Here is an 11224-nt window from a genome sequence, read left to right on the forward strand (position 1 = left end):
GCAAAGGTGTTCTAGTCGATTCAAGAAAAAAATTGGCCGGTTGCTCTCTTTGTTTTTGTCACAATTCTGGCAAATGAGTTTGCCCGCCTGCCTGAGCGCTCCCCGTTTGTACATCCAGACGGATGAGATCAAGCTGAAAGACAGAGCGGTTAGTGTTTTGGGTGAAGCCCTGGGGCCGGCCACGTCCACCGCCTTCAGCTGCAGACTCAGGCTGCCGAGCAGCAGATCGCTGCCCTGAGGGATTCCCAAAGGGCGGGCCTAAACTACCCTGGAAGTGGGGTCAACGCCGCTACTAGCAATCCTCTTCATTGCGTAAGCCACCTCATCACACACTTGCAGTACGCATGACTTAGTTCGTTGCTGGAGGAAGGTAGCACAAAAACAGTTTTGAACTTTGAACGAGTGCTTGTGTGTGTGTGTTGCGGGGCGTTTTCAGTCTCAGGAGGATCGGGACACGCGACGGTTTCATCTGAAAATCGCTGAGCTCAGCGCAGTCATCAGGAAACTGGAGGATCGAAACGCCCTGCTTTCTGAAGAGCGCAATGAACTGGTAATTTATTGACGGCACGCTTGAAGGTTTGCGCTACGTTTGATGCGCGCCATCCAGCGAGGCACCCATTGCGCTTGCTTATTAGTTGAGCGGCGCGGCGAGTCGGTTGCCTGGTAGATGTCTTTTATTGGGAGCCAAAGCCACGATTCCGTTCAAACCGATGCAAAAGGAATGGATACGTTCTGGCCCGCGTGTTGTGCGTCTTTCACATCCCGCACTTCATGCTTGCAGCTAAAGCGACTGAGAGAAACAGAAAGCCAGTTTCTGCCACTCCTGTACAAAAACAAACGCCTGAGCAGGAAGAATGAAGAACTCTCGCTGGTGCTGTGTCGCCTTGAAAACAAAGTGCGCTTTGTCACCCAGGAGAACGAGGAGATGGCAAGCTTGGTAAGTCGACGCGGACAACGGCGGCGTGCCAACAGAGTCCACTGCATTTGTGTTCCACAGAGAAGGCCTAGTTCGCTCAATGACCTGGACCGCGGTTGCGGCCAGCAGGACGGTGAAATGGAGTTCCTTCAAGTTGTGGAGCAGCGGCACATCATCGACGACTTGTCCAAGGTCTTCAGGCAGGCGACTCGGTGCACGTACGGCAGCGCCGCGCTCGCTCGCTGTCGCCAGGAAACCTTTTCCGTCCAAAGCTTGGCCGGCGGCCGCCATCCAAAAAATTGGCCCCTTAAATTCCGACCTTTCAAGCAGGAGCATTGTGCGCACGCGTTTGAACACGCTTTAGACTTGTTTTGCCGTTTTCAGCAGCTCAAAGCTCCCGTTTTGTCAGCGCCTTTGCCACTCGCTGTGCGCTGAAAACGACGGACTTGCCCGGCTGCTCAGCCCGTCAACCATGAGCCGCGAGCGCGACGTCATTGTCCGTAGGCAGCTAGTGGCAAAATGCACCCTGTTAGAGTTGCGCTCGCTCCAACTTATTTTGCAAGAACCACACGGGAGACAAGTAAGTTCTTTTGGACACCTGCAGGTGGAGAGTCCATCCGTTGTACGAATGAAGTCTGACTCTCGGCTCCTGCACGAGCATTTTAATTAAGAGAAACAGGGTGGGTGTAAGAGTGGATTGAATAGAGGAAGCCCTTGACCTCTAGTCAAAACATAGCAAGGGGTGTTTTACGACTTTGTGTAGGAAGGGATAAGCGATAGGGATAAATAAGGGATAAATAATATTATTTATTACAGGTCGCAGTCAAAGTCAAAGCAACACAATGATACGATAAAGATAATCTGGAAAACCCTGACACACCCTGTAGTTGTCACTTTTGGAAAAGACGAGCGTCCCTCCAATCATCGCCGGTGACGTGTTTTTCAGGCTCTGGAGACAGGAGCTCATGTCAGAAATGTCATTGTGAGTCGCGTTTGTTTCTGCGCCGGAGCCGTTCGTTCCCTTTGCATCCAAAGAATCTCAAAGGCGGATTATTTGTGTCGACAGGAGAGAGATTTGCTGCTACGATACCGACGTCGAGAATCTCTGAGGAGGAACAAAGCGTGAGGTCCTGCAAGGTGAGTCTGTTTGTTTGCGGCTGCTTGGTGTTGCGCAAGATGAAATGGCCTTTTTCTCGCTATCGTTCCTCTCGTCGATTCATCGTGAGGTGTCGCTTCAGTTTGTTCAGAGAGATGTTTGCTTCCGCGCCCGCAGGTCATCGAAACATTTTACGGCTACGACGAAGACGTGTTGGTGGACTTGGACGGATCGTCCTTGTCTTTTCACACCGACAGAACCCCCGACACGGAACCCGAAGAGGTAGCCCGCCATTTCTGCCAGCGTATTGGCACCAAACATTCCTCTTCAGCCTGGAATCGGACTCGTCTTTGCGTCGCGGGTGCTTTGTCGCCGGTCTGACTGATTCTGGTACTAGTGCTGTGTTGCATTGGTGTGTGCATGAAGAGGCGGAGCTTCGCTACCGCCAGCTGACGCAAGAATATCAAGCGCTGCAACGAGCCTACGCTCTGCTAGCCCAGACCAGCGAAAGGGGACTACGACGCCGAGAAGGAGATCAAGGTGGCGCCCCTTCCCGCAACCCCCGGCCGGGTCGCAGCCTCCCCGTTCTCACCCAGCCTCGGGTGTTCTCTGGTCTGAAAGGAGGAGGAGGAGCCTCCCTCCTCCTCCTTTCAGACCAGAGAAAAGCTGATGGTAGAAATGGGTCACTATCAAAGCAGAGTAGCAGATCTGGAGTCAGCGCTGAAGCAACAAGGACAGGTAAGCTCATCAATGAGCACACCTTTTTCTCAGACAAAATAGCTACATTCTTCAGTCACTCATCCGTCTGGCATTACTGGACCAAACCCCCCCCCCCCCCCCCCCCCCCGAACGTGGCTGGGAAAATGCGGAGAAAAGCAAATGTCATTTTCCAGTCAACCAAAGAATTTGTGGATGAAAATGACACAACATTCCAAAGCTGTCCACGCGTTTGTCTCTTCTAGAATGTCAAGTGGGTGGAGGAGAAGCAGCTGCTGCGTCAGAGCAATCAGCAGTTGGCCGAAAAGGTGACGGAAAGAAAGGCGCTGGGCGGAGTCGCTTGGCGTCACACCTGTCGGGGAGCCCCGCAGATGAGGTCTGACTGTCTTTTCAGGTCAGGCGGATGGAGGCGGAAGAAGCGCGTCTGAAAGAGCACATCCAGGATATCCGAGACCAAAACGAACTGCTTGAGTTCCGCATCCTGGAGCTGGAGGTGGGAAGACTCGCACAAGCGTGTTGAGGCCAGAGATGTGACGGACGGACGGACGGACGGACGGATGCATGCCTCTGCCTTTCAGGAGAGGGAGTGGCGCTCCCCCGTCTTGAAGTTTCTGCAAGTCCGTTTCCCAGACGGCCTCAGCCCTTTGCAGATCTACTGCGAGGCCGAGGGCGTGAGCGTAGGTAAGGCGTCCCTCGCAACCCTAACCTTAACCCGAGGTCCCAGAACACCTTACATTGCTCCTTGCGCCTTTCCCCCGGACATCGTCATCAGTGATCTGATGAAGAAGCTGGACATCCTGGGCTATAACGCCGTAAGTGTATGTCGAACTCCTTATGTTCGCACTCCACGAGACTCGGCGGCTCAAATGTGACTTTTGGAAGGCTTTGCGCTGAAAGAAGCTTGTTGACGCTGTGCCTTTGGGCTCTTGCAGAATCTCACCAACGAGGAGCAGGTGGTCGTGATTCACGCCAGGACCCTTCTCACCCTAGCCGAGAAGGTAACGCGCACGTCCACGCACGCTCTCGCATTCTGCTTATGTGACAGCAGCCTTTCCTCAGTGGTTAGAATACATCAAAGTGACCAAGTCAGCACTTCAACAGAAGATGTTGGACATTGAAAGTGAGAAGGTAGACAGACACGCGACATCAGCCAAGGGGAACTCCGGCAATGTGCCCCAACAATTCTGACCTTGAGCTGTGCTAGGATATGTTCTGCAAGCAGAAGGGCTACCTGGATGAAGAGTTGGACTTCAGGAAGTGTTCCATGGACCAGGCTCATAAGGTAAGCCGCCCTCAAATCTCCCGCCGGACCACTGATGGACGAGGATTGCGGCCCAGAGGATCCTGGAGCTGGAGGCCATGTTGTACGAGGCGCTACCGCAGCGGGACTGCCCCGCCACGGACGGCGAAAAAGCCAGCCACGCTGGCGTGAATGACGTGCTGACGGCGGATCAGAGAGAAGAGCTTAGGAGCGCCGTGGACCAATGGAAGCGAGCCCTGATGTGCGAGTTGAGGGAGCGCGACGCTTGCATCCTCCAAGAGAGAATGGATCTGCTGCACAGCGCGCAACAGGTAAGGGCCCAAAGCCAGCCCGGCACTTACTTGCACGCTTACTGGCTTTTGAATGCCACTTTCCATTTGTCCGTCCTAGAGGAACAAAGAGCTGAAAGAATTCATCGAAGCTCAGAAGAGACAAATCAAACAATTGGAGGAGAAGTTTCTGTTTCTCTTTCTATTCTTCTCCTTGGCCTTCATTCTGTGGCCCTAACACCAGCTGGTGAGTGAGCTCCAGCGGCACCGCACTCGACACCTCCGATACACTGCCAGCCGGTCTCAGACGTTGGCAGACGCTCCGATGCCAACGTATACCCCCCGCCACGGTGACAGAGGCACCGCGTCACACCGGCGCTCATCCAATCAGAAGGCAGGAAAAGCAAATTCACATGCAGGGCACTTTTGAACCAGAAGAGAGCGCCACAAAAAACGGTTGTTGCCCCAAACGCGCACTAAAAAGGGTCAGAATAACAAGAGTCCCACTGGCCAGCCGGGGCCACCCGTCCAGCTGTTTCTTCAGGGGGGAAAAAAATTGGAGTCACCGGTGAGTACATTTTGCATTTAGCTCTGCTTTTCTGCTTCTGTCTTCAAGTGTGTGGCATCCTGCGATCAAAGAGTCAGCCAACCCCAAAGCGGTTGACCTCAACGTCCCACCACCATGCCTACCAGAGCAGGTGACGTGATGCTTTGGACATCCTTCCGTCTCAGATGCCCAAAAGTACTCTTTGCCACATCTGCGGCAATACGGTGTCTTTTCAAAGGTGCAAATAAATCCAGCGTGGGCGGAACACGCACGTCTTCGGTTTTTCCCGCTTTGTTTGTGTGACAGCTGTTGTGAAAATTTTATACAAATAAAGTTGTATAGTACAGGTTTGGCCAAGCCGCAACTCCCGAACCGCATGCGGCTCTTTTATGTTCATATCAACATTTGTGTGTGTGTGTGTGGGGGGGGGGGTTGTGCGTGTTGGCTTCACTTGAGTTCAATTTGGTATTTTGGTCAAAAGCGCATGTGGTGAAATTCCACAAAGTAGGATGGGCAAACACATTTCTTTAAACTATGAGTGTCAATTGGGCTCTCGAAATGGCAGGGAAAAGATGCACAGCAAAACGAAAATACGTAGATGAACACAGGACGTTTTAATCAGAGTGGGAAAGTTTCTATTTTTTGTTGAACGTGATGGCAAACCATTCTGCCTGATATGTCAGACCTCAGCGCATTTCAAAGATTCAAATCTTCAGCGCCATGCACTTCAGCTCACTCCATGCTAACATTGATCAGGCGTCGAACCCGCATCATCATGCTTAAGAGGTGGCCATGCTAACCAGTGCGCCATTATGTCAACGCATAATAACTAAGTCTACTGGTCAAAACAGCGGTTACTATATGACGTCGCTACGTCGTGGTCACGTGACGCAGACAAGACGTCAATGGACGTGGGCAGAGTTAACTTGTTTAAAAGGGAGTAGGCAGAAGAAATATTTAATTTATTTAAATCTATTTTGAGTGCACACCATTATGCCAATGCATAACAACTGTAAATCTACTAAACAAAACAGCGGTTGCTATATGACATCTGCCACGTCGTGGTCACGTGACATACGTGACGTCGATGGGCGTAACTTTCGCCGGAATTCAAATCCGCGGGGAGAGTTAACTTGTTTAAAAGAGAGTGGGCAGAAGAATTATTTAATTTATTTAAATCTATTTGGTGTGTGCGCCATTATGTCAATGCATAACAACTGTAAGTCTACTAAACAAAACAGCGGTTGCTATTTGACGTCTGCCACGTCGTGGTCACGTGACGCGGACGTGACGTCGACGCCTACTTTACATCCCACCGATCACAGGACCCCTCGGCTGCATAACCGTGCCCCCTTCCCAACCAATCGGATTTGCTATACGCGAAAACGACGCCAATGGAAAGAGCTTCCGCCCAAATTTAAATCCGTGGGCGTGGCTCGCAGCAGGAAGTAGGAAAATGGCGGCGATGTTGACAAAGACACAGCGGATGGTAACATACGACTAACAAGAGAAATATTTTTATTTTCTGCTTGCAACTGGACCGTCCAGAGCGTACACGGTAAGTACAACTCATCGTTTTTAAAAAGAAGTACTTTTGTTGCCCTGAAAAGCGAGTGAGCGTGGCGTTTGTGGGGGACGTCGAATTTCGACGATTCTTTCTGGTCAACGGTTGTAAATGATTGTGTTGATTAAAAAAGAAAACTTGATGTAACTCTACTTTTAACTGCCGTTTCAGATAGATTTGGAATTGCATCACATCCAATTTTGCCTAGAGCGTACACGGTAAGTAACACTCGTTGTGTTTAAGGAGATTTACGTTTGTAATAGCAGAAGTGTAGCCGCGTTGCGTTGTACGTGTGAATGTTGGTCCGGGCGAAATGTTAATGTTTAATTTCATTCCTTTAGGTTCCACGGTGTTTGTTGGCTGCAAGTTTTCCACTGCAAGAAGAGGCTCATATCATTGACCAGGAGCGAGCTACAATGGTGAGTAGCCATAACATTTATGTTAAACACTTCCTATTTCATGTCTAACAGTACTTGATTTAACAAATAACCATAAATAAATACAGTGTGGGCACTGAAGTTAACATATGTGATTATACTGCCTAATCTGTCACCGAGTAGATTGTTGCAAAGTAATATAAGATCCAAAGTTGTAATTCAGAATAGTTTTCAAAAGAAGGCCATTAGAATTATATACAAGTCTGATTACCCTGAACAAGCTATTAATTAAATCACAAATTCTTCAATTCAAAGATTTGGTAGATTATCAGACAAATAATGTCTAACAGTAATTGATTTAACACATCACGATAAGTAGATTGAGTGTGGGCACTCTCAAGTTAACATATGTGATTATACTGCCTAATCTGTTACAGAGTATGTTGTTGCCAAGTAATGTAGAATAGATCCAAAGTAGTAATCCAGAATAGTTTTGAAGAGGCCATTAGAATGATAAACAAATCTGATTACCTTGAACATAATAACAAGCTAAGTGTTTAATATGTCCTATGAAGTCAAAATTGGGCACCATCATGTGGTGAAATTTGGAATTGCATCACATCCAATTTTGCCTGGGAACAAACAGATTACATAAATCTTAGTTTTGAATAAGCCACTCCTTCTCAAACAAGTAAACTCTGCCCATTTTGCGCAGTAGATGTTCTGTTAATATCTAGTATTTATACAAAGTCATAATTTAAATTGCTTTCAACCTTCATTCATCGGTTCAACCAACATTACTCGCTCTTATTACCAACTTGTATTGATTTAACTAAGCGTTTAATACTTCCTATCAGGTCTCAAATCGAGATTTGGCAAAATACAATTTCAGCAAATCCAATTTTGCCAGGGAACAAAAATAGATTAAATAAACTAAATAAGTCCTCTTCCCATTAAATAAATCAGAAAAGTCTGTCTTGTAACCAGTCCTCTTCAAACAAGTAAAGTCTGCCCATTTTGTGCCGTAGATTTTGTGTCTATGCCTAGTATTTAAACAAAATCATAATTTAAACGACTTCTTTCCTTCATTCACTTTGGAAATTTGGAATTGCAGCAAATCGAATTTTGGCAGGGAACAAAAATAGATCAATTAAACTAAATAAGTCTTCTTCCCATTAAATAAATTAAAAAAGTCTGTCTTGTAACCAGTCCTTTTCAAACAAGTAAAGTCTGCCCATTTTGTGCCGTCGATTTTGTGTTAATGCCTAGTATTTATACAAAATCATAATTTGAAGGACTTCATTCCTTCATTCACTTTGGAAATTTGGAATTGCAGCACATCAAATTTTGCCTGGGAAGAAAAGTAGATTAAATAAATTTAATAAGTCTTACTACTTCCCATTAAATAAATTAAATACGTCTTACTTGTTCCCACTCCTTTTCAAAACAGTAGTTTAAAACGAGGGCCCTTCACTCAATCTTTAACCTCAACCCCGCACGTTGTGTTGTATCTGTGAATGTTGGTTGTGGCCAAATGATAGTTTTCTTTCATTCGTTTAGGTTCCAAGAAAACTTGATGTAACTCTACTTTTAACTGCCGTTTCAGATAAGCGGGTATTACGTCGCAGTCAAATGCCGCGGATATGACGTAATTGCCCGAACCTCCGCCAAAATTCAAATCTGTTGGCGCGATGGCCGTGAGCCACTGAGCAGCGACGATTATCAACAGAAATATCTTTATTTTCTGCTTGCAACTGGACCGTCTAGAGCGTACACGGTAAGTAACACTCATTGTGTTTAAGGAGATTTACGTTTGTAATAGCAGAAGTGTAGCCGCGTTGCGTTGTACGTGTGAAAATTGGTCGAGGCGAAATGTTAATGTTTAATTTCATTCCTTTAGGTTCCACGGTGTTTGTTGGCTGCAAGTTTTCCACTGCAAGAAGAGGCTCGTATCATTGACCAGGAGCGAGCTACAATGGTGAGTAGCCATAACATTTATGTTAAACACTTCCTATTTCATGTCTAACAGTACTTGATTTAACAAATAACCATAAATAAATACAGTGTGGGCACTGAAGTTAACATATGTGATTATACTGCCTAATCTGTCACGGAGTAGATTGTTGCAAAGTAATATAAGATCCAAAGTTGTAATTCAGAATAGTTTTCAAAAGAAGGCCATTAGAATTATATACAAGTCTGATTACCCTTAACATAACAACAAGCTATTAATTAAATCACAAATTCTTCAATTCAAAGATTTGGTAGATTATCAGACAAATAATGTCTAACAGTAATTGATTTAACACATCACGATAAGTAGATTGAGTGTGGGCACTCTCAAGTTAACAGATATGATTATACTGCCTAATCTGTTACAGAGTATGTTGTTGCCAAGTAATGTAGAATAGATCCAAAGTAGTAATCCAGAATAGTTTTGAAGAGGCCATTAGAATAATAAACAAATCTGATTACCTTGAACATAATAACAAGCTAAGTGTTTAATATGTCCTATGAAGTCAAAATTGGGCACCATCATGTGGTGAAATTTGGAATTGCATCACATCCAATTTTGCCTGGGAACAAACAGATTAAATAAATCTTAGTTTTGAATAAGCCACTCCTTCTCAAACAAGTAAACTCTGCCCATTTCGCGCAGTAGATGTTCTGTTAATATCTAGTATTTATACAAAGTCATAATTTAAATTGCTTTCAACCTTCATTCATCGGTTCAACCAACATTACTCGCTCTTATTACCAACTTGTATTGATTTAACTAAGCGTTTAATACTTCCTATCAGGTCTCAAGGCAAGATTTGGCAAAATACAATTTCAGCAAATCCAATTTTGCCAGGGAACAAAAATAGATTAAATAAACTAAATAAGTCTTCTTCCCATTAAATAAATCAGAAAAGTCTGTCTTGTAACCAGTCCTCTTCAAACAAGTAAAGTCTGCCCATTTTGTGCCGTAGATTTTGTGTCTATGCCTAGTATTTAAACAAAATCATAATTTAAACGACTTCTTTCCTTCATTCACTTTGGAAATTTGGAATTGCAGCAAATCGAATTTTGCCAGGGAACAAAAATAGATCAATTAAACTAAATAAGTCTTCTTCCCATTAAATAAATTAAAAAAGTCTGTCTTGTAACCAGTCCTTTTCAAACAAGTAAAGTCTGCCCATTTTGTGCCGTCGATTTTGTGTTAATGCCTAGTATTTATACAAAATCATAATTTAAAGGACTTCATTCCTTCATTCACTTTGGAAATTTGGAATTGCAGCACATCAAATTTTGCCTGGGAAGAAAAGTAGATTAAATAAATTTAATAAGTCTTACTACTTCCCATTAAATAAATTAAATACGTCTTACTTGTTCCCACTCCTTTACAAAAAAGTAGTTTAAAACGAGGTCCCTTCACTCAACCTTTAACCCTATTTATTCACCTTCTAGGCTAAGTGTTAAAGGCTAAGTGTTAAAGGCTAAGTGTTAAAGGCTAAGTGTTAGAGGCTAAGTGCCAGAGGCTAGGCGCCAGAGGCGAGTTTTTGTGGGCTGAAGTTTTAGTGGGGTTAGTGTGAATACAATCCAAAAGAATACAACAGAATACAATACAATAGAATATAATACATAGATTAAATTCAATAGCTCTTACTACTTCCCATTAAATAAATTAAATACGTCTTACTTGTTCCCAATCCTTTTCAAAAAAGTAGTTTAAAACGAGGGCCCTTCACTCAACCTTTAACCTCAACCCCGCACGTCACATTGTGTTGTATCTGTGAATGTTGGTTGTGGCCAAATGATAGTTTTCTTTCATTCGTTTAGGTTCCACGGTGTTTGTTGGCTATGTTTTCCACTGTCAGAAGGATGAAAATACAAAGTACAACGCTTGGACGTGGGCGAAGACGTCACCGGTGAGTCCTTCCTTCCTATTTATTTACCTTCTAGATGCTAGAGGCTAAGTGTTAGAGGCTAAGTGTTAGAGGCTAAGTGTTAAACACAATACGAACAACACAACGATACTGCACTGAACAACACGAAACCGCACTGAGAAACACGATACCGCACTGAACAACACGATACCGCACTGAACAACACCATGCCGCACTGAACACCATGCCACACTGAACAACACCATCCCGCACTGAACAACACCATGCCGCACTAAACAACACCATGCCGCACTGAACAACACCATGCCGCACTGAACGACACCATGCCGCACTGAAAGACACCATGCCGCACTGAACGACACCATGCCGCACTGAAAGACACCATCCCGCACTGAACACCATGCCGCACTGAACAACACCATCCTGCACTGAACAACACCATCCCGCACTGAACAACACCATGCCGCACTGAACAACATTATGCCGCACTGAACATTATGCCGCACTGAACAACACCATGCCGCACTGAACAACACCATGCCGCACTGAACAACATTATGCCGCACTGAACAACACCATGCCGCACT

At 45.4% G+C, this 11224-nt stretch overlaps 1 protein-coding gene across 2 annotated transcripts; it reads left to right on the plus strand.

Annotated features, from left to right (window-relative positions):
• The first annotated feature begins 436 nt into the window (after window positions 1–436).
• LOC148378432 (janus kinase and microtubule-interacting protein 3-like) lies at window positions 437–3670 on the plus strand. Of its 2 annotated transcripts, XR_015855877.1 has the most exons (7): window positions 437–550; window positions 782–1898; window positions 1983–2053; window positions 2190–2294; window positions 2439–2750; window positions 2975–3037; window positions 3124–3670. XR_015855877.1 is itself a non-coding variant. In XM_088367905.1 (6 exons), exons 4-6 carry the CDS (start codon window positions 2682–2684, stop codon window positions 3247–3249), a joined length of 258 nt encoding a protein of 85 aa, XP_088224031.1. In that variant the 5' UTR covers window positions 437–550; window positions 782–2053; window positions 2190–2294; window positions 2439–2681; the 3' UTR covers window positions 3250–3670. The 2 variants fall into 2 exon arrangements, 1 of the variants encoding a protein (XP_088224031.1); XM_088367905.1 differs by having other exon boundaries at window positions 782–2053.
• The last annotated feature ends 7554 nt before the right edge of the window (window positions 3671–11224 follow it).

This window comes from Syngnathus floridae, unplaced genomic scaffold (assembly GCF_059516105.1).
Source record: "Syngnathus floridae isolate MCC-2025c unplaced genomic scaffold, RoL_Sflo_1.0 HiC_scaffold_45, whole genome shotgun sequence".
Lineage (NCBI taxonomy): Eukaryota > Metazoa > Chordata > Actinopteri > Syngnathiformes > Syngnathidae > Syngnathus > Syngnathus floridae.